Source organism: Apteryx rowi, unplaced genomic scaffold (assembly GCF_003343035.1).
Source record: "Apteryx rowi isolate R43461 unplaced genomic scaffold, aptRow1 scaffold_2, whole genome shotgun sequence".
In the NCBI taxonomy this organism is placed as follows: domain Eukaryota; kingdom Metazoa; phylum Chordata; class Aves; order Apterygiformes; family Apterygidae; genus Apteryx; species Apteryx rowi.
Genome location: NW_020448307.1, coordinates 6,808,358 through 6,832,739, shown reverse-complemented (window position 1 = coordinate 6,832,739; position 24,382 = coordinate 6,808,358). Strand labels below are relative to the sequence as shown.

The 24,382-nt window shown below is 41.5% G+C and overlaps 1 protein-coding gene across 1 annotated transcript; it reads left to right on the top strand.

The window, feature by feature from the left end:
- Nucleotides 1-2,079: 2,079 nt before the first annotated feature.
- TBC1D9B (TBC1 domain family member 9B) lies at nt 2,080-23,949 on the top strand (the record flags this gene model as incomplete). The annotated part of the gene is made up of 21 exons (XM_026063543.1): nt 2,080-2,206; nt 5,003-5,121; nt 6,681-6,909; nt 7,625-7,883; nt 8,077-8,145; nt 8,607-8,814; nt 8,947-9,159; nt 9,663-9,824; nt 10,442-10,592; nt 10,984-11,198; nt 11,939-12,056; nt 12,760-13,045; nt 13,769-13,898; nt 15,713-15,811; nt 16,647-16,715; nt 17,505-17,745; nt 18,109-18,174; nt 18,328-18,399; nt 20,025-20,072; nt 20,533-20,639; nt 21,436-23,949. Coding segments are annotated over 21 exons (3,681 nt in total), but the record flags the coding sequence as incomplete, so codon positions are not given.
- Nucleotides 23,950-24,382: the final 433 nt, after the last annotated feature.

Sequence of the window (24,382 nt, the reverse complement as noted above, 5' to 3'; positions counted from 1 at the left end):
GGGGCGCGTAGGGGCTGCTGGCAGCGAGGGCTGCGAGGGACCTCGCGGTGAGCGGAGCAGCCTGCTAGCACCCCCCTCCCACACACCTCCAAAACCCCCCTTCTGTACGTGCGTGCTGACATAAATATACATAAACTACATGAATATTACCAAACGCCCTTTTCGCGTTTACCGTTGTGAGCGGTGACCAGGCGATTTTAGGTGTTGGCCCTGTCAGCCGAATGTCCTGACTGCAGAAACGAAGCATCTGATAAACGTCCTTATCGTAGTTCTTCTTTTCACCATGTTGCAAAGGATCTTGAAGTGCACTGCTTTACATAACTTACTTGAGTTACTGTGCGTATAAATACATAAACGTCTTGTGCAATTTCCCAGGTTTTTAAGGAACAAGTGACACCTGATGCTTTCCTGGAAGATTAAACATTTAAACTGAACTATTCTTAAGTGACCGAAGCTTTGGGCCAGCTTGGTTCTTGAGCAAACGTTTAACTTGATGAGCAAGTCTTCCTCAGAGCCCCTGCGTGTTTAAAGCCACAYGCCCTCTCTAAGGGAGCTGCACAACCGCAGGTTAACGTTTTAGAGCTAGGAGAGTTAACGTCTTAGAGTTAGGAGAACATACAGCCAAGCTGGATGGATGTTTAAATGCTGTCATACTCAGTCTTTTAAGCATGTCTTTTTTTCTGGTTTATATGTCAATATGTAGCACATTAGATATTGTTATAGGAAGTATTGAGAATAACATTTAATCTGTGTTCTGCCTACAGCTATACACAAGAAATCTGTAGCCAAAACTGAGATTCTGTTGTGCTGGACACACACACGTTTGTTTAGGGGCAACCAAACCCCATGAGGACATTCTGTGGATGAGCTTGCTATATGTATATATTTATGGTGCTTCTCTTGAAGTTAGGTTCAGTCATATCTGTTACTTGCAAGTTGATAGCCAAGAGAGATAAAGGGGAGGGAAAAACATGTTTCGTTCAGGTAATGAATGAGGTACAGATGAGAACAACTTGCTCAGACTTAGCCAAAGCCTAAGCAGGAGACCGGGCTTGAGCCTGAGTCTCCTGAGCACCAGTCCAGAGTAGCAACCATGCTTCCTCCCCAAGTTCTAATGTTAGAAAACATCAAAAACACCAGAATGTTGCAAAATGAACTTGTATTAAAGGTGTTTGCGATGCATGATCTAGAATAACAGAGCAAAGTATCATCCTAAATATTTGGATTAACTAGTAAATAGACATAACCATAGAAATAAATGGATTTGCTTTACAAAGTCTGGTGGCTGTCATTAAGTGGTTCAGGACGTGCCCACCTTTTTATTTAACGTTATATCCAAAAAATTTTTTTTTTACTTCTGCATTATCAAGTTCTGGTTCTCTGGTTTCTTTTTTTAATCAAAATACTTTTAGAAATGTATTGAAACCTGGGAGTGCCAACTTTTCTACAACTATCTGATTCCATTTTGGATGAGTTATCTTACCTACTGTTTGCATAGGGGATGCTGAAAGATACAGCATAGACAATTCTCTTCTATGTTTTAGTTTAGCAGCCTTAAAAATCACTATTAGTAACAGAAGGATGGAAATTCTAGAGACTTCATATTCATGTTACAATCGTTTAGATACAGTGATGAAAGACCTTAGAGACTTATGGGAATATTGGCCGTGCTGGGGACAAAGCTCTGTTCTAAAGAACATTTTTTATGGTTTTAAGATAAAGTTAATTTGAACACTTCCCACTTTAACTGCATCTCCGATATGTCCAGGCCTTCCTGGAGAAAAATACATTTCACTTCTATTACAGAACTCTCCTAGGAAGGCAGTGGATTATAATGAGATTTAGTAGACATTTAATTGCAGTCTAAACTTTGGCCATTAACAGTGGGATTGAATATAGCTAGTTTATAGGTAGTTTTCTTGCAATGACTGGATGTATGTCTCCATTTTCCAGACCAGGCACCGTTGTTCTTCCATCACAGGGTGCATAATATGATCCTTGGCGTTTTTCTGTTGTGTCGATGCTGTATTTTTGCTTAACCCAACTCCTTGATTTGGTATTGGGTTGTATTAATTTCTAAATCTTTGCTTCCTAGGCCTCCTGGTGGGAACGCTGGACGTGGTTTTGGATTCCAGTGCCAGAGTTGCCCCATACCGTATTCTGCACCAGACTCAGGACTCTCAAGTGTATTGGGCAGTAGCATGCGGTGGGTATTGATGTGACTCTTGTCAGGGTCTGGATTTGTGTTATCGTGTTGTCTGTTCTCTTCTAATGAACAGTTATCCCACTTAGAGGTATTCTGTGACTGCTCGGGAAACTTCCCAGGGCTTTTGCCTTGCTTCAGTTTTTGGTTGGGGCAGCACAGCATGCCAAAAATGACAGAACTTCTCCATATTTTTCAAACTGTAGATTATGAACTTTAGACTCTGTAAGAACTTAAATTTCTGCAGGTGTTACAAATTCTTTCTTTCTTCCAAGGAATAGGTGTTTGCAGGGTCAAAGTGAGAAAAATCAGAGACTAAAACTGGGATGACAAAGATTGCTATATTGTGGTACAAGTTTCTAATATCTAGAGGTGAATTTTGATTAAGGCTTTAAGTCTTACTGGTTGCTGAAGAGAAAAATATCTTCAGGCGTTACTTGTTAGACTGACTCGGCATATAGTAAGAATCTCTACTTCTCACTTTGTGGTCAAGAAGTAAAATCTGAGCATGAAGTAATCATTTCCTAAGCCCACAGATGTTGACGTCTTGTTTTCCCTGTTCCCATCTTGTCCCCAGGCAACCAACACAATATCCTCCCTTGCAGAGCTACTTAAATTCTGCAGGAGAGAAGTTTAGAAACTGCTGTGTGTTTCACAGAAACTCAGTTTTCCTTTTGAGGAAGGAGGAGGCAGAGAGGACGAAAGCACGAAACTAAAATGGCAGGCAAGAAACTGAATAGAAAGMAGCAGAATGTTCAGTGGCCACTGATGCAAATTTGAAATTTTGTAATATCTTGACGTTCAAGGAATGTGGTATGTTTGTACAGTTTCAACAGTGTCTTCACTGATATCCTCACTGTCCCGGTTACTTTTAAGTAATACAACATGGTAGAATGAGATGGGATATATAGCAACTGTATGGAGTTCGATACATTATTATACTAAAATAGATATATCTGTCTTCATCCAAAGTATTTTTTTTAATCATATCATGCGCTCATTTGACTGTCAAAGCAAAATACCGGCGTTAATTCAAAGTGATAAAAGTATATATGTTCTCTAGTTGAAAAATGCATATAATGTATTTGCAGTTTTATCATGTGTAAATACTGGTGGGCAGAGTTCTGGTTATGCCTGCAGCTTCCACCTTCAGCACTTCATTCTTACAACTCTCTTTGTAGAAATTGCAGAGTTTTACTCCTTTGTGTCTGTGGTTCTAATGTTGTTCATAGAAAGTCCTCAATTATTGAAGCTTGACTTCTTTTATCAATTTGTCTGCTGTCACTTGGCAAGAAGTACAGCTCATGAAACAAAACAAAAAAACAGGATTTATCCCCCTGCCACTGCTGCTGGACCTGTGTTTTCCAAGACCAAAGCATCCTCTGATACTTCAGTGCCCCTAAAATAAGCCATTTAACATTATTCAAAATCATTTATGCTTCAAAAACATTGTCAGGTGGCTAGAATAGGCTTCAAGCAAGCTTACAGAGGCAAAAGAAAGAATATTTGTTGTCTAATCCATTGGCCTGTATGAAGAAACTCAAATCCGTAGCTCTGTAATCCTTTGAGATGACACAACTTACTTTTTTTCTAGTTTTTGGTTTCAGGTCCTGGAGTTATTTTTGCTTATGAAACCACTGATGAACAAGGGTCGGTTTTTGTGGTTAGGAGTCCAACTACAACTGTGTGAAGGCTATTTCATTTCTGAAGCTGCCTCTTAAGAAAGTCAGGTAGAATATTAGCTTTAGGGAACAGTTTGTCTTATACGTGCTGCTATCTTCTTTCCCTCATTAGCCACACTGAAGGTTTGACGTTCTTGCAGAGCAACTAAGTAATGGAAGGGAGACTGTCACCAACTGGAAGTATTCAAGTTAACATTTTTAGATATCCCATTGCTTTTGTATGAAACTTCAGAAGTTGAATACTGGAATTTGGCAGAGGTAGAAACTTGCAAATGTCTTAAACTTGCATTTAAAGAGCTTTATTTTTTGTCTGCATTTAATGATGTTTATTGTCTTGCTTACAGAATTCAATTGCTTTTTTTTCTTCTTCCCTGTCTATTTTTTCTGCCTTCAAGAGAATGTAGCGATAGTCATTGGTAGAGAGGAAGAAATCTTTTAGTAAACAAAGATTTCTGAAATAATTAGAACAAAAATTGTTAGCTGAGGCAACTTTCTATACAAAAGTTCCTTAAATTGGTTATACCGTGAAGCTTTTCCTTTGTGTGCTCTTGTGGGCTGCGTGGTTTAAAGAAAACTTGAGTATAAGGTTTTGCTAAGACCTTTTTTTTTTTTTTAAGGATTCAAACAACATATCCTCTGACAAGTGACTGTTCTGTTTCCTTTTTGTTTTGGAAGTGTATGCTCTCTGCTGACAATTGCACACAGAAAATTGAACCTCTCTATAGGTATAAAAGAATTTCAGTTAGCCTGAAATTTCAAGGTTCTTCTGCAAGTTCATTATTTTTATTCTAGAATATCCAGGAATTAAAAGAATACTTCTTATCTGGAAGATAAGAGTATTTATTGTCTGGAAAAAAGCTGTGCTTGCCACATCCTGGCAAATAGGATGATCTGTTGGTAGTGCGCTGATTATCTTCAGCGCCAATAGAGGCATTTCATTAAAATCATAGCGTTAGAGTACATAAAATATCCTTGACATGTATACATTTGGTGTTCTGATGAATGTTTGGTGGTTATATTTATTAGCTTCCTGCTGTGAACCCAGAGGAAAAAAAAAAAACTTGTTCTAATTTCTTTTTTCTTTGCTCTCCCCTTCCTCTTTCATCCCCTCAATTAGGATCGTCTCGTAAAGAGATCACGAAGCATTGGGAATGGCTGGAGAATAACTTACTGCAGACTCTCTCCATCTTTGATAACGAAGAAGATATCACCACATTTGTGAAGGGCAAGATACATGTAAGGGACGTGTTTCCCCGAAGGACTTCCAGATCCTGAGAAAGAATGGGGAGGTGGTATTAAGGCTTTTTTTACCCTTGGGAGGGAGGGAGCAAGAGCTCTGTAGCAAAACTTCTCTCTGCTCCCTTTTCAGACGTATATTCGTTTGGAATTGTCATGAAGCACATACAGTATTATTAGGGTCACGTTGTGGCCATTACACAGGACAAATGATTGAGAAGTAAATCTCAAAGAACAGCCTGCTTAGAATGGTAACTCATTAAAATATAATGCTTCTCTGAAATCCTTGCAGATTATACCTTTGACACAGAGAAAATGTAACAGTAGGGTTGATCTAGCAACAAATCTGGGAGAGGTAATTCTAGTTTGCAAGCAATGTACTTGCACTGCCATGCTGGTCTAGAAGCCATCTAGGGTGTAAAGGAACTGTATCCTAACTTCTACAGGGTTCGGATTCAGACAAGCGTTTCTGCTCATTGTGCAGCTAACACAATTCAGATTCACAGCCCACAAATTCTCCAGGGTAGAAACCTTTATCTATGCAATTTTTTATGGAACAGTAGCAATTTGAGGCTGCAATTACACTTGTACATCTACTTGTAAAACCAATATATAAAGCGGACTAAATAAGCTGGATTTGAAACTGTTTCAAGCAGTTTGAGCCTTCCTCTAGACAGATGTATTATAAAGGCAGCTTGAAAGAAAGGCCTTGGTTTGTGTGCTGGTTTGACCATCAATACTACCAGGCAGCTTCTTTTTCTGCATATTATTTGTTTAATTTGACTCTTTAAGAAAATGAGAACAGGAATAAAACTTTACTTGGTAAGAAACACACAATTGGCAGAATGTTGCCGTGAACTCTGTTCTTATCAGAGGTGTGTAACTGGAAGACCTCTGAAAGTGTACGTATCTAAAATTGCAGCTGCCTTCCTCCTCTAAACCAGACCCATACTGTTGCTGGGTAACTGGATAACTTTTTTCCCCCCCAATATCTAGAACACCGCAAATATGAGTGACTAGTTAACATAATACAGAGAAAATGTAAGGTCAGCAGTCATGACTGTGACCCTGAGAAACTCTCCTTTCCCAGTCATCCTGTCCGATTCTTTGCATGTGTGTGTGTGTGAGAGAGAGAGAGATTGTGGTCATTTGTTTTCCCTTCTGGCCAGCCAAGATCTGACAGACTGCAAAGTTCTGCGCTTCCTGGCAGATGCTCATCTTCCTATTGAAGAAGCTTGGTCACAAGTGAAAGTAGACTTCAGTTCTCCCTTCAGGGCATACAGAGTGTTACCAGACCAGCTGTGAGAAACTCAGTCAAAGAAACATGAACACTAGTTGCATGTGTTCAGGAGTAGATCAACTAGCAGGCTCCTAGACTATCTCACTGCTCTTTCAAAATGTCTTTACAGTTTCTCTAACTTGACAGAAGAAATTATAACTTCCATGACATGTTCCCTCTTTCTGTCTTCAGGTTTGCTTCAGTGACCTTTTCCTGTGTGTTATTTCTGTCAGCAGGCATATTCCCTTCCATTTCTTATCTCTCTCTCATGTTGTCACAGGGAATTATTGCTGAAGAGAACAAGAATCAGCAGCCTCAGAGTGAAGAGGATCCAGGTAAATTCAAAGAGGCTGAACTGAAGATGCGGAAGCAGTTTGGGATGCCTGAGGTGGAGAAGTTGGTCAATTACTATTCTTGCAGCTACTGGAAGGGACGTGTACCCAGGCAGGGGTGGCTGTACCTCACTGTCAATCACCTCTGTTTCTACTCCTTCCTGCTGGGCAAAGAGGGTGAGTTACCAGCTTCCTAGTCGTTCATCTGCCATTTTCTTTTTGATGTGGTTGATCTTTCATGTGGACTTTTTTTAAGCTGTTCATTTTTTTCCCCTTTAGGAATCCTTTGAGCTCCAGTACATAATCCATAGATCAATCCTTATACTCATTATCTAGCTTCCTTGAAATTCTTAATTGTAAAATCTTCAAAAGTGCTTATGTGACTTGCAAGTCAAAGCTCTCTTTTCAGATTTTGAAACTCAAGGCGCTTCAGTGAAACTTAGACTAAATGCCTGAGTCATTTTTGAAAATGTGGTTTAGATTCTCAAGTTATATAAGTACACATGAAAGTTTTACTTCCCCTAGATTAAAGAACCAAACAATATTCTGGCTTTGGGTTTTGTTTGGGACACACCCAGTATTTCCAAAACCTGAATTGTTTGGTCCAAAGCTAACTTGCTGGAAAGACAGAATGAAAATTTGGGTAAATGTAGCTGAAAGCATTTACTGACTGGGAGATATTCCTTTTGGAACTGCATTATTTCTAGTCTAGTTAGTCCCAAAGATTGTTCCCAAGTATTTCTGGAGAGCCCGGTAAAAGTATGAAGAAAAGATTTGTCCTTGTGTAAGAGGGAAAAATACTGCTACCTTACTTGCTGCTTGAGCTTCTTTTCTGATTGTTTGTTGTTTTGCTTCAAATTTAATAGCAGTTTCTTTGAACTTTTTTTTCCAGTGACACTGGTGATCCAATGGGTGGATGTAACCCAGCTAGAAAAAAATGCTACCCTGTTGTTCCCTGAGTGCATTAAAGTGAGCACAAGGGACAGTGAGCTTTATTTTTCCATGTTCCTCAATATCAATGAGACCTTCAAGTTGATGGAGCAGCTGGCAAACATTGCTATGCGGCAGCTGTTGGATAATGAGAGCTTCCTAGAGGACAAGTCCCTCCCAAAGCCCAGGAAGCCTCTTAAGAACATCTCTGCACTAAAAAGGTGTGTGTTTCCAGCAGTGAGAACAGAAGACAGAGAAAAGGGGATGGTAATAATAAATCTGTATTATTATGTAATTGTTTACATTCTGTAGCTCCCAGTTGCCCCAGTCAGAATTGGGGCTTTCTCACTTAAGGGGCTGCATCACTTATTTCAATCATTAACCCTTTGCCTATTCTTTTTTTCCATCACGAAGTGGTGTTGCAGTCACATATGCCCTCATGTCTTTCTCATGCATGAAGATATGGCCTGAGATTGTCAAAAGGTATTTTCAGGCAGAAGCTATTGAAAATCCGGTAGAAAAATGTGCAAAAGAAGAAAGAGACATTGGCCTCTTTGTCTGAAGCTGAAGATTTATCAAAAATAGTATACATTTGTATTGTAATAAATCCTTCTCCTGTGGGCTGTTCTCTACAGTTTAAGAATCTGATGCAACATTTCAGTTTCCTAGATTTCTGTTCTGAGATGCACTTGCTTATTTTGTCTTATATCGCAGGACATGCCTTACCAGTGAAGCATGTCTGAAATCTGAAGGCTGAAGGAGGAACCAGATAGGGGATGGCATCTCAGTTACAGAAATGAATAGTAAAGAATGCACAGCACAGTCGGAAGGTTGTGGTTGGAGTGGACGGTTATGGTTGGAGTGAACAGTTGTGTTGGTGTTTGAGTGGGTTTGTCAAGTCAGAAGTAAACTGTGGGCGGGGTTTACTCTCTGCTTTTCCCCAGAGACCTAGATGCTCGAGCCAAAAATGAATGCTACCGTGCCACTTTCCGGCTGCCCAAGGATGAGTGCCTGGATGGACATACAGACTGTACCTTGTGGACACCATTCAACAAGATGCACATTCCTGGCCAGATGTTTGTTTCCAACAATTACATCTGCTTTGCCAGTAAGGCAGAGGAGGCCTGTCATCTCATCATTCCTCTCAGGGAGGTGGGGATCTCTTAGCTCTGTACTGAGACCACAGTCCCTTCTTGTCTTTTATGTGTTTCTAGCCTTTGTGTGGTACTTTACCAATGATGGAGAGTCTGCTAGATCCTAATGGCCCTTGTATCTGTCTTCTAGGTGACAATTGTTGAGAAAGCAGATAGTTCCAGTGTCTTGCCGAGCCCTCTGTCCATCAGCACCAGAAGTAAAATGACTTTCTTCTTTGCTAATCTGAAGGACCGAGATTTCTTGGTGCAGAGAATCTCTGATTTCTTGCAGAGAACACCATCCAAGAAACCATGTGGCAGCGACAGGGAATGGAAGTGGAATTTTGGTGATCCTGGATGTGAGGTACTAAGAAAATAGCTGGGAGGAGCATTTGGCACTTTCTCAAAGCCATGCTCCAGTGTGCGCCAGCAAATGCTGTCTCTTTGTTGGACCGTTAACAGAGGCTGGAGGCTGGCTGAGCTCAGATGTTTTGTGTCTCATTCTGTTACTCATTATCTCAGTTGCTTTGCCGTTCTTCCCTAGAGGGTAATTTGCATAGTGAGATCACTGCTTAGGTTTGACTACAATCTTGAACTGACTGAAGGGTGTTGAAGTAATCTTCCTGTTGGTTCACTGCTGATAGTAGCATAAGTTGCCTCTCTCTTTCATTGACTTTCAAGACTTAAACTCTAGGCTAATTCTTGAACAATATGAATAAAATATCAGGGTAAAGCCAAAACTGTTGCCACCTATGCTCTACTAACTGCATACAATCTGGCTTTTGACAGATATGTTATGTATGACTAATTGTGCAACAATARAAATGCATTAGGTTTTTTATCACAGTAAGTATTTGTGTTCTCCAGGAAGTGCCGGAGTTGCCTTCCAGCAGCCCACTTGCAGTTAGCCCAACATCTGCTCTCAACAATCGACCTGTCAACTTCTGTGCAGGGGAAGTGCCAACAGCCTCCCAGGGGCTACTCAAACTCTTCAGAAGAAATTCTGAGGAGCTCTTGGGACCCAAAGGGGTAAGTAATATTTTAACTTAAAGCAATTAATGATAATAGTTTGAAATAGGTAGCAGACTTCCTGCCCTACTCTAAGACTCTTAAAATGCACTTTCTTAACAGCTTCTGTCACCCCTGTAGTATCACTGCTGTGTCTCACACAGTGATAGAGCTGCATAGGTGTAACCTGAACATCAGCTTACTTCATCAGCAGTGGGATACCTGAGATACTGGAGCTGAGAAATTAGTATCACTGTGCTTCTGGGATGTAAATTCATGTCTGTGAAGAACTGCTTTTCTTTAGATCAAAGAAGCAGAGAACTAGTGTCTCTTCATCCTAGTTAAAAATCATCTTAGACTATGGTTCTGCTTGTATTTATGTAGAGATTGGTGAAGTATGATGTCATTGCACAGCCCATGTTACCACTTTAAAGACCTGTTTTTAAGCAGGTCAGAAGTGATTCAGAACAGCAGTGTAGATTAGCATACATCTTTTTATGCAGTAGGAAGAAGAAAGCCTTTAAATGTCACATTGCATTTCTTTTGTGAAGCATAGGCCTGAGTACTCTGAAACTACTTGTCCTACAAACRTAAAAATGCTTTAATCTCCTAAAATGGACATATTTGTTCCTCTGAAGGCAAAGGAGAAGATGAAGGAAGAGTCTTGGAACATTCATTTCTTTGAATATGGGCGAGGGATGTGTATGTATCGCACAGCCAAGACTAGGGAGCTGGTGCAAAAAGGAATCCCGGAGAATCTTCGTGGAGAGCTGTGGCTCCTTTTCTCAGGTGGGATATTGCACTGGATACTTTGGCAGTTAGCAATAGTAAGTTTTCTGCACCTCTCAGAGGAAAAGGTATAAATCATAGCTCATTTCAGAGGAAAAAGCTAACTCCATCTGAATGATGCTTCAGGGAAGTTTTGCACAAAAATGCAGTAATCACTTTTCTGAGATGACTTATTTTTGTGCGTAGCTCTTCGGCCTTCATTGTCTGGATTTCAGTACTTGGGACCTAGACTGTAACCTGATGATTTAACAATGAGTTTGTTCCTATTCTTTCATATCTACTTGTAATTGTTGAGTTCATGTAGCGCTTCCTGGCTGCCTCTTTGCTGAAACTGTGGGCAGAAAGTCTGTATTCTAAAGCTCAAGAAGTGAAACAGTATTTGTCGTTACAGGGGCTTGGAATGAGATGGTCACTCATCCTGGATACTATGCAGATCTTGTGGAAAAGTCAATGGGAAAATACAATCTTGCTACAGAGGAAATTGAGAGAGATCTGCACCGTTCCATGCCAGAACATCCTGCCTTCCAGAATGAGTTGGGAATTGCAGCCCTCCGGAGAGTCTTAACAGCTTATGCATTCAGAAATCCAACAATTGGGTACTGTCAGGTAAGAAAGTAGTCTTAGACTGGTTAGCCCTACCCTGTGGCCGTGCCTGACTTGGACCTTTTCTGCAGTTTTTTGCTGAGTTCGAGCTTTTCCTCAATGCTGTCCATGTGGTGTGAGACTCGGAAAGACGTGGTGATGTTGCAGGATCTTAATTATCCTTTGGATACAGGATTTAAGTATATCTTGCACATTTCTATTAGGAGTAATGACACAATCTTTTACTAGTCTTCCTTGCTATTCCTTCCCTAGTTCAACAAAAACATTTTCTGGTTTTCTAATATGAGCAATCAAATTGAATAAATGATGATACACATAGTCAATATATTGTAAATGAATCCAGTTATTGGTTTGTGAAACAACTCAGTAGAAATTCAGATTTGTTTTCTATATTGTTCTGGTATTAACGTTCTCATTCGGTTGTTCTGTTATGATGAAATTATTACACAGCTTTTTATGAAAACTTTGAAAATTAAATATAATCAGATTTATTAATGAAAGCGCTTGACCAAAAATAGTTGTGTTATTTGCTGTCTCTCAAACAGAGGAACAGAAACAGGAAGGTAGATTGGCTCAAGGTCACCCAGTGACTCAGATACTTGTAAAAGCTGGAAATAGATCTGACCGTCACTCCCATAGGACTGTGTGGCTGTAGCCATGCTTTTTAAGTTTAGCAGATACATAATGTGAGGACTTTCATATTTTTCTCCTCTACCTGTGTGTTGAACTCTGCCGGCTCGTAGGCCATGAACATTGTGACGTCGGTCCTGTTGCTCTACTGCAATGAGGAAGAGGCTTTCTGGCTCCTAGTGGCTTTATGTGAGCGGATGTTGCCAGATTACTACAAYACAAGAGTAGTGGGTGAGTCTTTGTCCAGTTCATGCTGGAGCCTGAATTTTCAACTACAGTTCCACCAGCATCTCTCAGGAACATTTTGTTTCTTCAGAATGAATTAAATGTGATGCATTTTAAAGAAAATGAAGCATGAGCCTGTTGGTATCCTCTAAAGGTATAGGTGTATGATGGAGACACAGGAAGAGATACTACAAGCTACCAAGCCAAACAAGAAAGATAAATTCACTAAAATTGGTAGCAGGAGGGACCATCAGCAGTAAAGGGATGAAGCTAGAAGAAAAATATTGGGTTATTTTTTTACCCATCTGAATGATGTAATTAATCTCTGGAACAGGCTCTGAAGAAAGGTTTGTGAAAGTCCCACTTCATGGGCTTTTCAAGTCAGTCTGGAAAGAAGAGTCTGGTTTCAYGTAAATGTCATAAGATCAGTAATCCTCAACTTCTCCTTTCAGGGAAGATGTTTAAATCACTGAGAGATCCAGTTGCTGCATGCTCTCCAATTTAGCAATAGTATCTCTCTCTGTATATGCTGTCTTTATTGAGAACAGGGAAAAAACCTAAAGTGTGTTAATTTTAACTCTGGTGTCAAGAGATTGATATGAAAATAAGGTGAACTTGCACTATTTTGTTTAATAATTGGTTCATTTGGGCATAGTACCGTGGTACCAAGAAACCTGAGTTCTCTCATTGTTTTTGTTTCTTCTTCCAGGCGCGTTAGTGGACCAAGGCATCTTTGAAGAACTTACACGAGAGTATCTTCCACAGCTGTCAGAAAAGATGCAGGATCTGGGAGTGATTTCCACCATATCTCTTTCCTGGTTTCTCACTCTCTTTCTCAGTGTCATGCCCTTTGAGAGTGCCGTGGTCATTGTTGACTGTTTTTTCTATGAGGGCATCAAGTTTATCTTGCAGGTGTCATTGGCCATACTTGATGCCAACATGGAGAAGTTGTTACAGTGTTGTGATGAAGGTGAAGCCATGACTATTCTGGGCAGGTACCATTCGTTGCTCTTACTTATAAGTAACTGAATGATAGTGGCACCCTTTTTAATTGTCATTTCTTTCCATCTAATAAGTTTCAAAGTTCCCCGATTTCCATTACATAGCAGGTCATAGATACCATTTTAGGGGGAAATGCTTGTCTTGTCATTAAGCTCTTTGCTCCAGAGAGACTGGCTTTTTCTTTCACAACAGCTGAAAGGAATTGCCAGCTCAGGTTCAGGCATGGAGGAATCCCATGTTTCCAGAGTTGTTTGCTTTGTGGCATGATGCATTTCTGCTGCTCAGTTTGAATTTGAACTCCAAAGGGTTGTTGATCCAAAATTCACAAAAGTATTCTGATCCACAGTCAAGACCAAATCCTGGGTGGAATCGCCTTCTGAAAACATAAAACCTCATCAAAAAGGTATTCCCCCAGAGAAGTAAATGTAAGATTTTCTTGTTTGAAATGTGAATCTGTTCCACGTGCAACAAGGATTTTCAGCTTATTTCTTGAAGCCCAATTTTAAAAAGAAGAGATATTCCAAAAATAAAATGAAAACCAGCTATATAGAAGAGACAGAGAATACCATTGTAGGTTAGCTGGGAAAAATTAATTTTTTCTACCTGTGTAGACTAATGATGTAAAGGAGTTGGGAATTATGTGTTTAGGATGTTCTTTTCCTTGACACTAACCCCAGAGTCCTATGTCTGCTCTGTTTTGTTTTTTTTCCCTACAGGTATCTGGACAATGTAGTTAACAGACAGAGTGTTTCTCCACCTATTCCCCACTTGCACGCCTTACTGACAAGTGGGGATGACCCACCACTTGAAATAGACATCTTTGAACTCATCAAAACATCCTATGAGGTCAGGTTCTGGCTTAGTTTTTACCCAAGTGATTTTTGCCTTCTAAGGCCCAGTTTTGTACTTCTTGTGCAACCAGGACCTGAACAGTGTTCATAGCCTGAGGTGTTTAAGGAGTGCAGGCTCAAGCCATTAATCCTCCTGTTCGGTATGAGTAGAGACTAACACTTTTGACTGTTGTGGATTCTAAAGAGTCTCTCCAATCCCAGTGAAGACTAAGCTGAAAACTGAAAACTAGTAAAAGCTACGGGCCAGAGGTTTCTTCCTGCTTTGTCAAAAAAAGTCTCCGCTCTTACTTGTATTTGAGCACCAGTACAGGCTGGGGGCTGACCTGCTGGAAAGCAGCTCTGTGAAGGACCTGGGAGTGCTGGTGGACAACAAGTTGACCATGAGCCAGCAATGTGCCCTTGTGGCCAAGAAGGGCAATGGTATCCTGGGGTGCATCAGGAAGAGCGTTGCCAGCAGGGCGAGGGAGGTGATCCTCCCCCTCTACTCAGCCCTGGTGAGGCAACATCTGCAGTACTGTGTCTAGCTCTGGGCTCCCCAATATAGGAGAGATATGGAGCTACTGGAGCGAGTCCAGCAAAGGGCTACTAAGATGATGACGGGACTGGAGCATCTTTCCTATGAGGAAAGGCTGAGAGAGCTGGGACTGTTCAGGCTGGAGAAGAGAAGACTGAGGGGGGATCTCATCAACGTATATAAGTATCTGAAGGGAGGGTGTAAAGGGGATGGAGCYGGACTCTTTCCAGTGGTGCCCAGCGATAGGACACAAACCGAAACACAGGAAGCTCCATCTGAACATGGGGAAAAACTTCTTCACTGTGAGGGTGACTGAGCGCTGGAACAGGTTGCCCGGAGAGGTTGTGGAGGATGGAGATTCCACATGCTTCATTTCTGTGTGATTCTGTAATTGTCAGTGCTAGGGAGATGGGGAAGGAATTTCACAGTAAACTTCCTGAGAGGTATACTGCAGAAACATGGAAGTGCCCCAGTACATATCTGCAGGAATCCTGTTCTGTGATCTGTGCTGTAATGACAGCAAGGTGATCCGAGAGTGGGTTCTGTGCTGCTGAAATACCTCGGCACTGGTGGAGGTGTACCTCATTATCCATACTGAGAACAGACTCTTTGCTCATAAGAAATATGTATTTCAGTGACAGAAAGAATATAGACAAGCCAGCTGGTATTTGACAGCTCACCTCTCCTACACTGTAATAAAGGTGGATTCCTTTCTCTTTTTTTGTCTCCTGTTCTTCATCCTGTTGCCTTCCAGCTGCTTATAGTCATGCAGCTGCCATTTTACTGGGGGCAGGGTTGTTTCTTTCTTGGGATCTGCCTTCTCTGACTGTTCATGGTTTCTTCTTTTAAAAGAATGTCATCAAATTCATCTTACTTGTCTGACCTGTTCCATAGAAGGAAAGCCTGTAATACTTTGGTGTTTGTAGCTGTAGCTCATATAAGTTCCAGAAAAAAGCATGTCTGGAAGGAACAAAAAGTTGTCTAATCCCTGTCTCTGCCACAGTACAGGATCTGTATTTCTGTCATTCCTGACAGATGCTTTTTTCAGCTGTTCTTCAGAAACTTCTGATGTTGGATTTCTYGTACAAATTTTGAGTGAATTCTCTTGCAGGGCAGGGGTGAATGGGAAATAAGGCACAAGGTTTTTTCTCATCCTATTCCCACCGATAAAAGGCTTCTAGTGATTTTAGATCATCTTTGAGGGGACAGTACACTTGCTACAGACCATGTGATTGAACAGGGGTTGTTCTGTCTTTAGCAGATGATGCTGACCTGGTCTCCTCCTTTTCTTGTAGAAATTTAGCAATCTGAAGGCAGATGACATTGAACAAATGCGTTTTAAACAAAGGCTGAAAGTGATCCAGTCTCTGGAGGATACAGCCAAGAAGAGTGTGGTATGTGACTCCCGGATTAAATGAGCTACCAAATGGCATATTAAATGTAACATTTCTTGCCTTAAGCGTTTAGGAAGTTTGCTCTGCAGCAAACCCAGTTTAACGTGACTTAAAGAATTGCAGATAATGTGAAAAATGGATTTACTGGCTAGATTAGTGGACTTTCAGTTTCCTTCTTAATGTAGTTTTTGTTAATCTATTAAAATGGATCAAAGTGCTAGGGCATGATTGAATGAGATATTTGGCATGGAGGAAAACAAAAACTACTTGCAGGCCTTGCAATATTCTCCACTGTCTGGCAGTGTCTGTTTTACTACTCACCTACTATCTTTGAGTAAAACTAGCTGGCAGATAATTACTTTCCTCCCATTTAGAGAGTTTGCTGGAATGTTGGGGGATTTTGTAGACGGGTTCAGGGCCAAAGAGGTGTATCAACATCTATTGCAACTATCTCATATCCTAAGTGGAGAACCTCATCCAGTTGTTTCTTTCACTCTTGTTTTTCAATGCATCTGAGTCAAACATCCAAAGATAAAAACAAAAGGGAGGGGCAACATATTGTTCTCAGGCCTGCAAAAACAGGAAATAACCTCAGTAATTTTTTATTAGCTGTTCTAAATGTCAACAGTTTCTGCTTGACTAGAAACTGTCTTCCTGACCTATGACGACAGCAATTGGAGGTATCAGAATGGTTACATTTTCTTTCTCCTCCTGTGTCACATCTCCTTGCACTTGTTTTCTTCTCTGCTATGTTACACTGATTTTTCAGTAAGTCGTATTTAATTTGTCCAGCTTCGAAATAAATTGTTCAATCTTATTTTCTCCCCAACTGTAGGTCCGAGCTGTGTCTGGTGACATTGGCTTTTCTATTGAAGAATTAGAAGAGCTGTATGTAGTGTTCAAGGTAAGAAGCTAGAGTGGGTAGGAATGTGTTCTGACACAAAGAGAACAAATACTAAAATGAGCCAAAAAGGAGATAATGACTGTGTTTTGATTCTTAACTGAACAGATCAGAAACAGATGTGGGTCTCTTACATATGGTGTCAGTGAGATTGGATCTATTATTATCTGATTTTTATTTTCGGCAAAGATGGCCAAAACACGTTCACAGCTTTTGTATGATACTTAATCAGGAAGAGATCCTGGAGAGAGTGGAAAGGAATGTCACATAGCACTTAGAATAAGGAGCTAGGATAGAATGCACCTTAATTTTTATTTTTAATTTTGCCATTGAATTGTTCTGTAATTATGAGAAAATTACTTAAGTCTTTTGCCTCTATTTGCCAGTGGATGTGTTTTTAAAAAGATGTTACCAAACTGCCTTTACCAAAGTCACTATAAACTCAGTTGCAGTGTGCTGTAGAATCAGCAAGAGAAGTTTAGTTCCAAAACCTGCATGTACTCTTTGCAGTAAAGCCTCTGAGTTTCATTTTGCTCAGACCCAATATCATGTTTTGGGGGATTTTTCACTTAAAATTATTCTATGTGATTTTCATGAAATCCCTGTCTCTTCCTTCATTTCATATTACTTTGTAGTGAAGTAACACTATTAATAATGGGGAGATAAACAGTGTGTCCTGAAATGTGTCTTCTCTGCCTACTCAGTGCTATTTTGGAGTTATAACAAAGTCTCTACTTTTGCAGGTTGTTATGCTGTAATATAATCTGACCTATTAACCCTTTCCCTCCAAAGGCAAAGTATCTGATGAGCTGTTACTGGGGGAATAATCGTGCTGCAGCTGCCCGCCGAGATCAGAGTTTGCCCTACCTGGAGCAGTATCGCATAGACATGGAGCAGTTCAAAGACCTGTTCATCAGTTTGACCCCCTGGTCCTGTGGCACACACACACCTGTGCTAGCAGGGCGGTTGTTCCGGCTTCTGGATGAAAACAAAGATTCTCTCATTAACTTCAAGGAGTTTGTGACAGGGATGAGTAAGTGGTGTTTCTGGAGATGATGGAATATTGCAAAACATGTTTCTGTCCTTTTCCGAACGCAGAACAAAAAGAAGAGAGCAGCATTTGCACTGTTGTGAGAGGAGGGCGACAGCCTTACAGGAAGCTTCTGGCAGAACAAAAGATGCCTTTTTGCTAGACAGTCTCCCATTTCAGGAGAGGATAGGAGGCAAACTAACGCAATGCAGCTTTGCTGTGGATTTCTTTACTGCTTCTGCACAGAGCTGTGTGCAGTTAGTGTTTCCTCATTGCGTGGAAACTTGGTCTGTTTTGAGCCTGTGGACAGAGGGTGATTCTTCATCCAAAGTGCTATTTTTCTTACCCTTTTTTTCTTCCTCACAGGTGGAATGTATCATGGTGACCTCACTGAAAAACTCAAAGTACTTTACAAACTGCATCTGCCTCCCGGTGAGTGATTGCTTCCGTGTTCTGCTACCGCTGATCATGGTCTGTGCTGACATGCAATTGAAAAGGGATGCTTTATGAATTTTGCTAATGAAGTGGGTGATGCTGCAGTTCAGTTAACTCAGAGATCTTCCATTTCTTTTTCTGTGAGTACAGCTCTGAGCCCAGAGGAGACAGAATCTGCTTTGGAGGCCACAAGTTATTTCACAGAGGATGTTACAACAGAAGGTAATACAACACTTGCTACCCCTACCTCTCAGTTTAGGCAGGAGCTGCAGCACAAATCCATGTGCCTTGAATGGTAATTTCACAAGGCATGATCTCCTGGTGGCAGTATGTTAAGATTTGCTGGTGTGTTTGGGTTGGCTTTTATTGTTGCATGATGGGAAAGAAGTTTGGAGTTTAAACTGCTCAGCACCCTTTCCGTGCAGGACACAGCATGCTCTGAAGCGCAGTTGTAGACTGCTGAGGAGGAGCAGTGTGCTGTATCTGCTTTTACCAGCCCCTGTCCCCCTCTTGATTTGGGGTTTTCATGCAAGTCTCATTGTCTCTTTTCTTGTTTTTGTTTCCTCCTTTGTGTCTATCTCTGTGTGGCCCTTTCTTCTGTTTTGTCTGGGATATTGTCCCCTCAACCCCTTTTTCTGCTGCTCCAGTATCTCCTTTTGTCTCAGAGCTGGATTTCTGCCTGCACTGTGAGTCTCAAGGTCAGTCTCTGGGTTATGTGCACACACTGAGCACTGCCATAATGCTGATACTATCTGCCAGCACCTATGCACTATTTAAAATACTGTGAATTTGTTGCCACTGCTCCTCTTTCCTGATACTCCCTCTGTAAACAAATTGCTATAAGCAGTTAAACACCTTTCAATGCCTGATTTGCTCTACCTACTATGTTTCAACCTTGGTCAAAATAGGTTTTGTCCAGCCTCTCCTTGTGGAACTTGCCTCATCCTAGGGACTGGGTGGAAAAATGTGCTCAGAGCAGAGTGTGCGAGATGCTGGGCTTGTTGGTCCAGGTGGATGGTTCTTGTGTTATCATTATGCCTCCTCCACAGTCTTCTAATTGAAAGAAAGAAAGATGCATGCCATTGCACTGTAAAAATGTCAGTAGACTTTAATTTACTGTAGTTGTTAAAATACAATTTTAGGGACTGTCAGATAGGAGAAGGTCAAAATGTCATCTGTGCTAAATGTTTGGTCAAATTAGGATAATGCTCCAAAAACCTGAGTGAGTAAGCACAGGGGGTACTTGCTCTGTTTGATGCTAGATGATTAACTTAACAGTCTGAGATGAGCCAAGACTTCCTATATAGTGTAGTGGCAATATAGGGAACCAGAAGTGAAATTCCTAAAGTTAGACTCTGCAAATAGCTCCCAAAACATCAGCTCTGTTGAAGAATAATGGTGAGTGTAGATACTTATCAGCTATCCTTGTGTCACAGGCCTGCCTTGGTGCAATGCCACAACTTGTGGGGTTTTTGCGGTTTTGTTGGGTTTTTTTCATTTTTTATCTCGTTTTGACTCGCTGAACTTTGTGTTTAAGTGATCACGTTGCTTACTTGCCTTTTATGTCTGTGTTTCAACCTTTCTCTTAAGCGTTCTGCCTTCTACCGACTTTTTTCACCCACTTGTTCAGCGTGGCTTCTTTTTTTCTCTAGTTTATCCAGTCAGTCTCTTGCTTCCATCCTGTCCTATTCATTCCTCCAAACATAATACAGGAGTGTGAGATCTAGCTTCTGTTGAATATATTCTTATGTGGTGTTTCTTTGGGCCTGAGTTGTCTTATGTTCTCAATGTGTTGTTTTGCTGAAAACTGGGTATTAAAGTTTCTTTTATAATTCCATTGTTTTTAGAAATGCAGGAAGACAAAGGAAGGAAAAATGAAAGCTGTCAAGAAAAAGGTAATTTCATAATCATAAATAGATGTGGCTTTTTTTTATCACATTTTAGTCTTGTCTCTCTCATAGTACCAACTGTTCATTGTCCCTTTTCTATATCAAAGAAACCTTTCAAAGTGTCCCTCATGGACAAGGATACAGYGGGATGTTAGCCAGGAAAAAGGTCTCTTTTATGCCTTTACTGCTCTGACTCTTTAACATACCAAAATCATAACTTGCAAACATGATTTTCAAATGTTATCAACTAATAGAATTCATTTATGAGAAGTCAAGCTGATGCGGCAGTGTAAAAATTTTTATGCTACTGAGTCATGCCAAATAAACTAGCAGAAAGCAATACAACAAATTCTTCACAGATCCTCCCCTAAATTGTCATTAAAACTTGCTTCCAGGACTGCTTTTTCACTTTTTAAGACTCAAACCACTATCCACCTGGCAGTAATGGTTTGGTCTTATCTTGCAGAGGAGAAAGGTACCAGTCCACAGGACTATAGATACTACCTAAGAATGTGGGCCAAAGAAAAAGAGTCCAGGAAAGAAACCATTAAGGATCTCCCCAAAATGAGCCAGGTAAGAAGTGAATGATTTCCAGTTAGGTAACTTACAGCTTAGTGGAGAATTAAGTAGTGTGTAGCAGCCATTATGCCGGCATGCTCAATCCTTGCCAGTAGTCTCCCCTGCTGTACTGGTGTGGTGAGTTTTAGTAGTGTCTGGTTCCACGCTTTTGTGTTGAATTCCTCAGTGGATGTGTATCTGGCTGTCAAACTGCTTTGTTTCTACTAGTCAAATGTATTTGACTCTCTCTGCCTCCCAGACTACCTTTTCCTAAAAGAGCTGTGATCTGCATTTTCCCTCTAGAGCAGTGTTTCAAATATCCCATCAGTGATATAAAGTTGTCTGGCTTTTTTGTTTGTGCATTGCCTTCAGTTACAGCTACCTGGTGAAGAGGGAAGAATGTGGTTACAGGTCACACTGGTGACTGGTGTTATCTTTTCTGTCTCTAATTTCTTCTGTGGGTGCTTATTATCCCAGTTTGGACATGCTTAGAAGCTGACCACAAAAGAGTAGCAGGACAGAAGTAAAGCTACCAGTTTTTGCAGATGTGAATCTGTTAGTGTTCTGTGTGTCGGTCAGGAAAAAAAAACAAAAAATCACTGTCACTTTGCCATCTGGGTCTCAATTTAGCCTCTGCCCCAGAGAGAGCAATTTGCCTGAATTTGAACTGTTCTCACTCAGTAAAATAAGTTGTCACTTGGTGGGGAGGCAAATAAACAAGGAGTCAGTCAAGATATGCGTGTTGCTTCATCCACCACCGTAACTTTGTTGTGCAGTCTGAAGTATGATTTTTGGTCTTTGTCTTTCGAAGGAACAATTCATAGAGTTATGCAAGACTCTCTACAACATGTTCAGCGAGGACCCGGTGGAGCAAGAGCTGTACCATGCAATCGCCACTGTAGCCAGTCTCCTTCTGCGAATTGGGGAGGTTGGAAAAAAATTCTCCAACCGGCCCATGAAGAAGTCTGAAGACTGCAAAACACACAATACCCAAGATCCTGTGAGTGAAGAGGAGTCACCAACATCTGAACAAAGTCAGAATTCAGCAGTGGAGCAGCAACCCCAAGCTGACCATGAGGACAAAACCCCTGGAGATGCTCAGCCTGGAAAAACTCAGGAGGAAAACCAAACTCTGGGAGATGGGGCAGGGGAAGGACAAGGCTCTCCTTTACAGCTGCTATCAGATGATGAAACCAAAGATGATATGTCCATGTCTTCCTACTCCATGGTCAGCACAGGCTCCTTGCAGTGTGAAGACATTGCAGATGACACAGTCCTGGTTGGTTGCGAAGGCGGTAGTTCAGCTGCCAGGTATGGCAGTACCATTGATACAGACTGGTCTATCTCCTTTGAGCAGATCTTAGCATCCATGCTGACAGAGACAGCCCTTGTAAACTACTTTGAGAAAAAGGTCAATATCCTCCAAAAGATCAAAGATCAAAAGAAGGTAGAGAGGCAGTTCAGTTCATCCAGTGACTATGAATTGTCCTCCGTGTCAGGGTGAGCTCAAGTTCACAGTAATTGTCTTGTGAGATAAAGCAGGGAGGTAACGTGGCAGATGGCAGGTTTGATGGTTTGGTATTTTGTGTTTTTTGTTTAATCAGAGACCAGTAACTACACAATTACAATAGATTCCAGTGGATAAGGGGCTTCTGACAGTGACTATTTTGTGTAGGTGCTTTTTTGGCTACTCTGGCTGAAAGAATTAGATTACATTCTCAAGAGCCATTAGAACCTAATAGCCCCTGACATATAGAATTACCACCATAAATTATGCATGTCTGCCTTTTGCTATCTTTCTTTTTAATGAAGTTTTATTTCAGACAGTGACTGTTCCTTGCCTGCCCTTGTTTGCTGTAGGTTCCTGGGTAACTTGCACAGCAGATGCAGCCTGGCTTGAAACCATGTTCACTTTTGGCTGCTGCTCTGAGAGCTAGCACGGTGTATCTAAATGCTATAGGACCCTGGCCTATAAATGGTCTTGTTCAGTTCCTCAGTGCTGTCCTGTGACTCAGCAACTACAATGCAGATGTGCCCCACTGCTCCCAGCACCGTAAGATCTAAATACAGGAGTTTCTCAGATCTGCAGGTTTCTTGCAGACATGGTTTGGCGTTCCCATAGTGTATGATCACTTTTTTTCTCCTCCAACATTCAGGAGACAGTTTTCAGACAAACCTTGTTTTCTCACTTTTGCTTTTCTACTTCTTTGAAAGCCGTTGTTTTTAGTTTGTCTGGGAAGCCACAAGCTCCTTGACTTCAGTGCAGAAGTAACATGAGGTCAATCAACAGGGTCATGACACTTGTAATGGGGGAGTACGTTCCCAAACTGGAAATGTGTGAATTGGCTCCTCAGCATTGCAGGCCAGGGGCACACCGGTCTGCTTGACTTGCCCTCTCGGTGTGGAAAACATTGCATTGTTTCTTGCTGATTCTACATTTTTGTTGACTAATGATGGGTCCAATTTTTAGAAAGACCCCTGAGAATGCTCTGATCAGTCCAATATCAATATATGTATCTAGATTTCCAGAGCCTCGGCAGTCAGCCCTTGCAAATGTTTGGGGCAGGAGGGTTTGCAGGAGCGTTGTGCCACCTGCAGCTGCTCGGTGTGTCCTTTCTGAGCATCCCTTGTACAAAGAGTCTGGCGATGGACACTCTCTTAGAAACTGCTACACCTCAGTGGGCATTTACACCTGAAGAGGAAGAATTGGAAGCAGCGTGGCCCTCTGCCGTCAGCCCATGATGGGAAACCTAAAAAGACTAGATCTCTTTCCAGTTAAAGAGATGAAATAACTGGGAGAGTGAATGACTACGCTTTTTAAATCAGTTGAAGACCAGAAGAACCTGAGGGTTAACCTTCTGGTGGTAGGGCACCCGCTCTGAGGAAGCAGGACGAATCCCGTTCGTGCGGAGGCGTTCGTCTTGGCGCGCAGGGGCTGCGGCGAGAGCCCTGTTGCTGCTCGGCGGGAGCAGACCCCGCGCAGCAGCAGGCCGGGTTTGCCGCAGCGGTGGGCTGGCGTGCGGAGCGCAAAGGCCGGGAAGGATGCGTACCTGGCGGGCGTTCCCCTTTAACACTACTTGGTGTGCTATTCAGTGTTAATTCCTCCCTGTGACGGTCTCTGTACGTATTCACAGCTCGTACATGTTTCTTACTTCTCTGCCTCCGCTGTTCTGTGTCTCTGGAGAGCAGCCATTAGTAAAACTGCTTTTACTAATTATTCAGTAATTTATTGTAATTTTTTTAAAGTACAAATAATACATGTGATTTTACACTGTCTGTCCGATCTGTCATGTATTCAATAAATGAACCCGAATCCTCTAGGCAACCTTGGCTGGCCTTTATTTCTCTGAGCTCACGGCATATTCCTTGTTCTCTGTCCATGCTGGTTATTTGAAAGAGCCGACTTAGCGTTACGGGAGTTATTTTTATTCTGTATATTCTCTTTCTATATGATATGCACCACTGCAGCTTCAGGACGCCTATGAGAGCTGCGTTGCGTAGGTGCGAGTATGAAATGCTTTTCCTCCTGGAAGAAGGCTGCTTTTACCCTTATTAATAAAGATATATCTAAGCCACCATTGCAAATCTTTTTATTTTTTTTTAGTCTATGGCATTAAGTCTTCCCTCGCTTCGGGGCAGGTTCCTGATCTTTAAGCAATTGCAAGAGGCTTCGTGCAGCGGTTTCTGTGTCCCGACGGGCAACAGCGGCGGTTGCTGTTCCTCGGCGCGGCCCCGGCCCCCTGCTGCGCGGCGGCTCC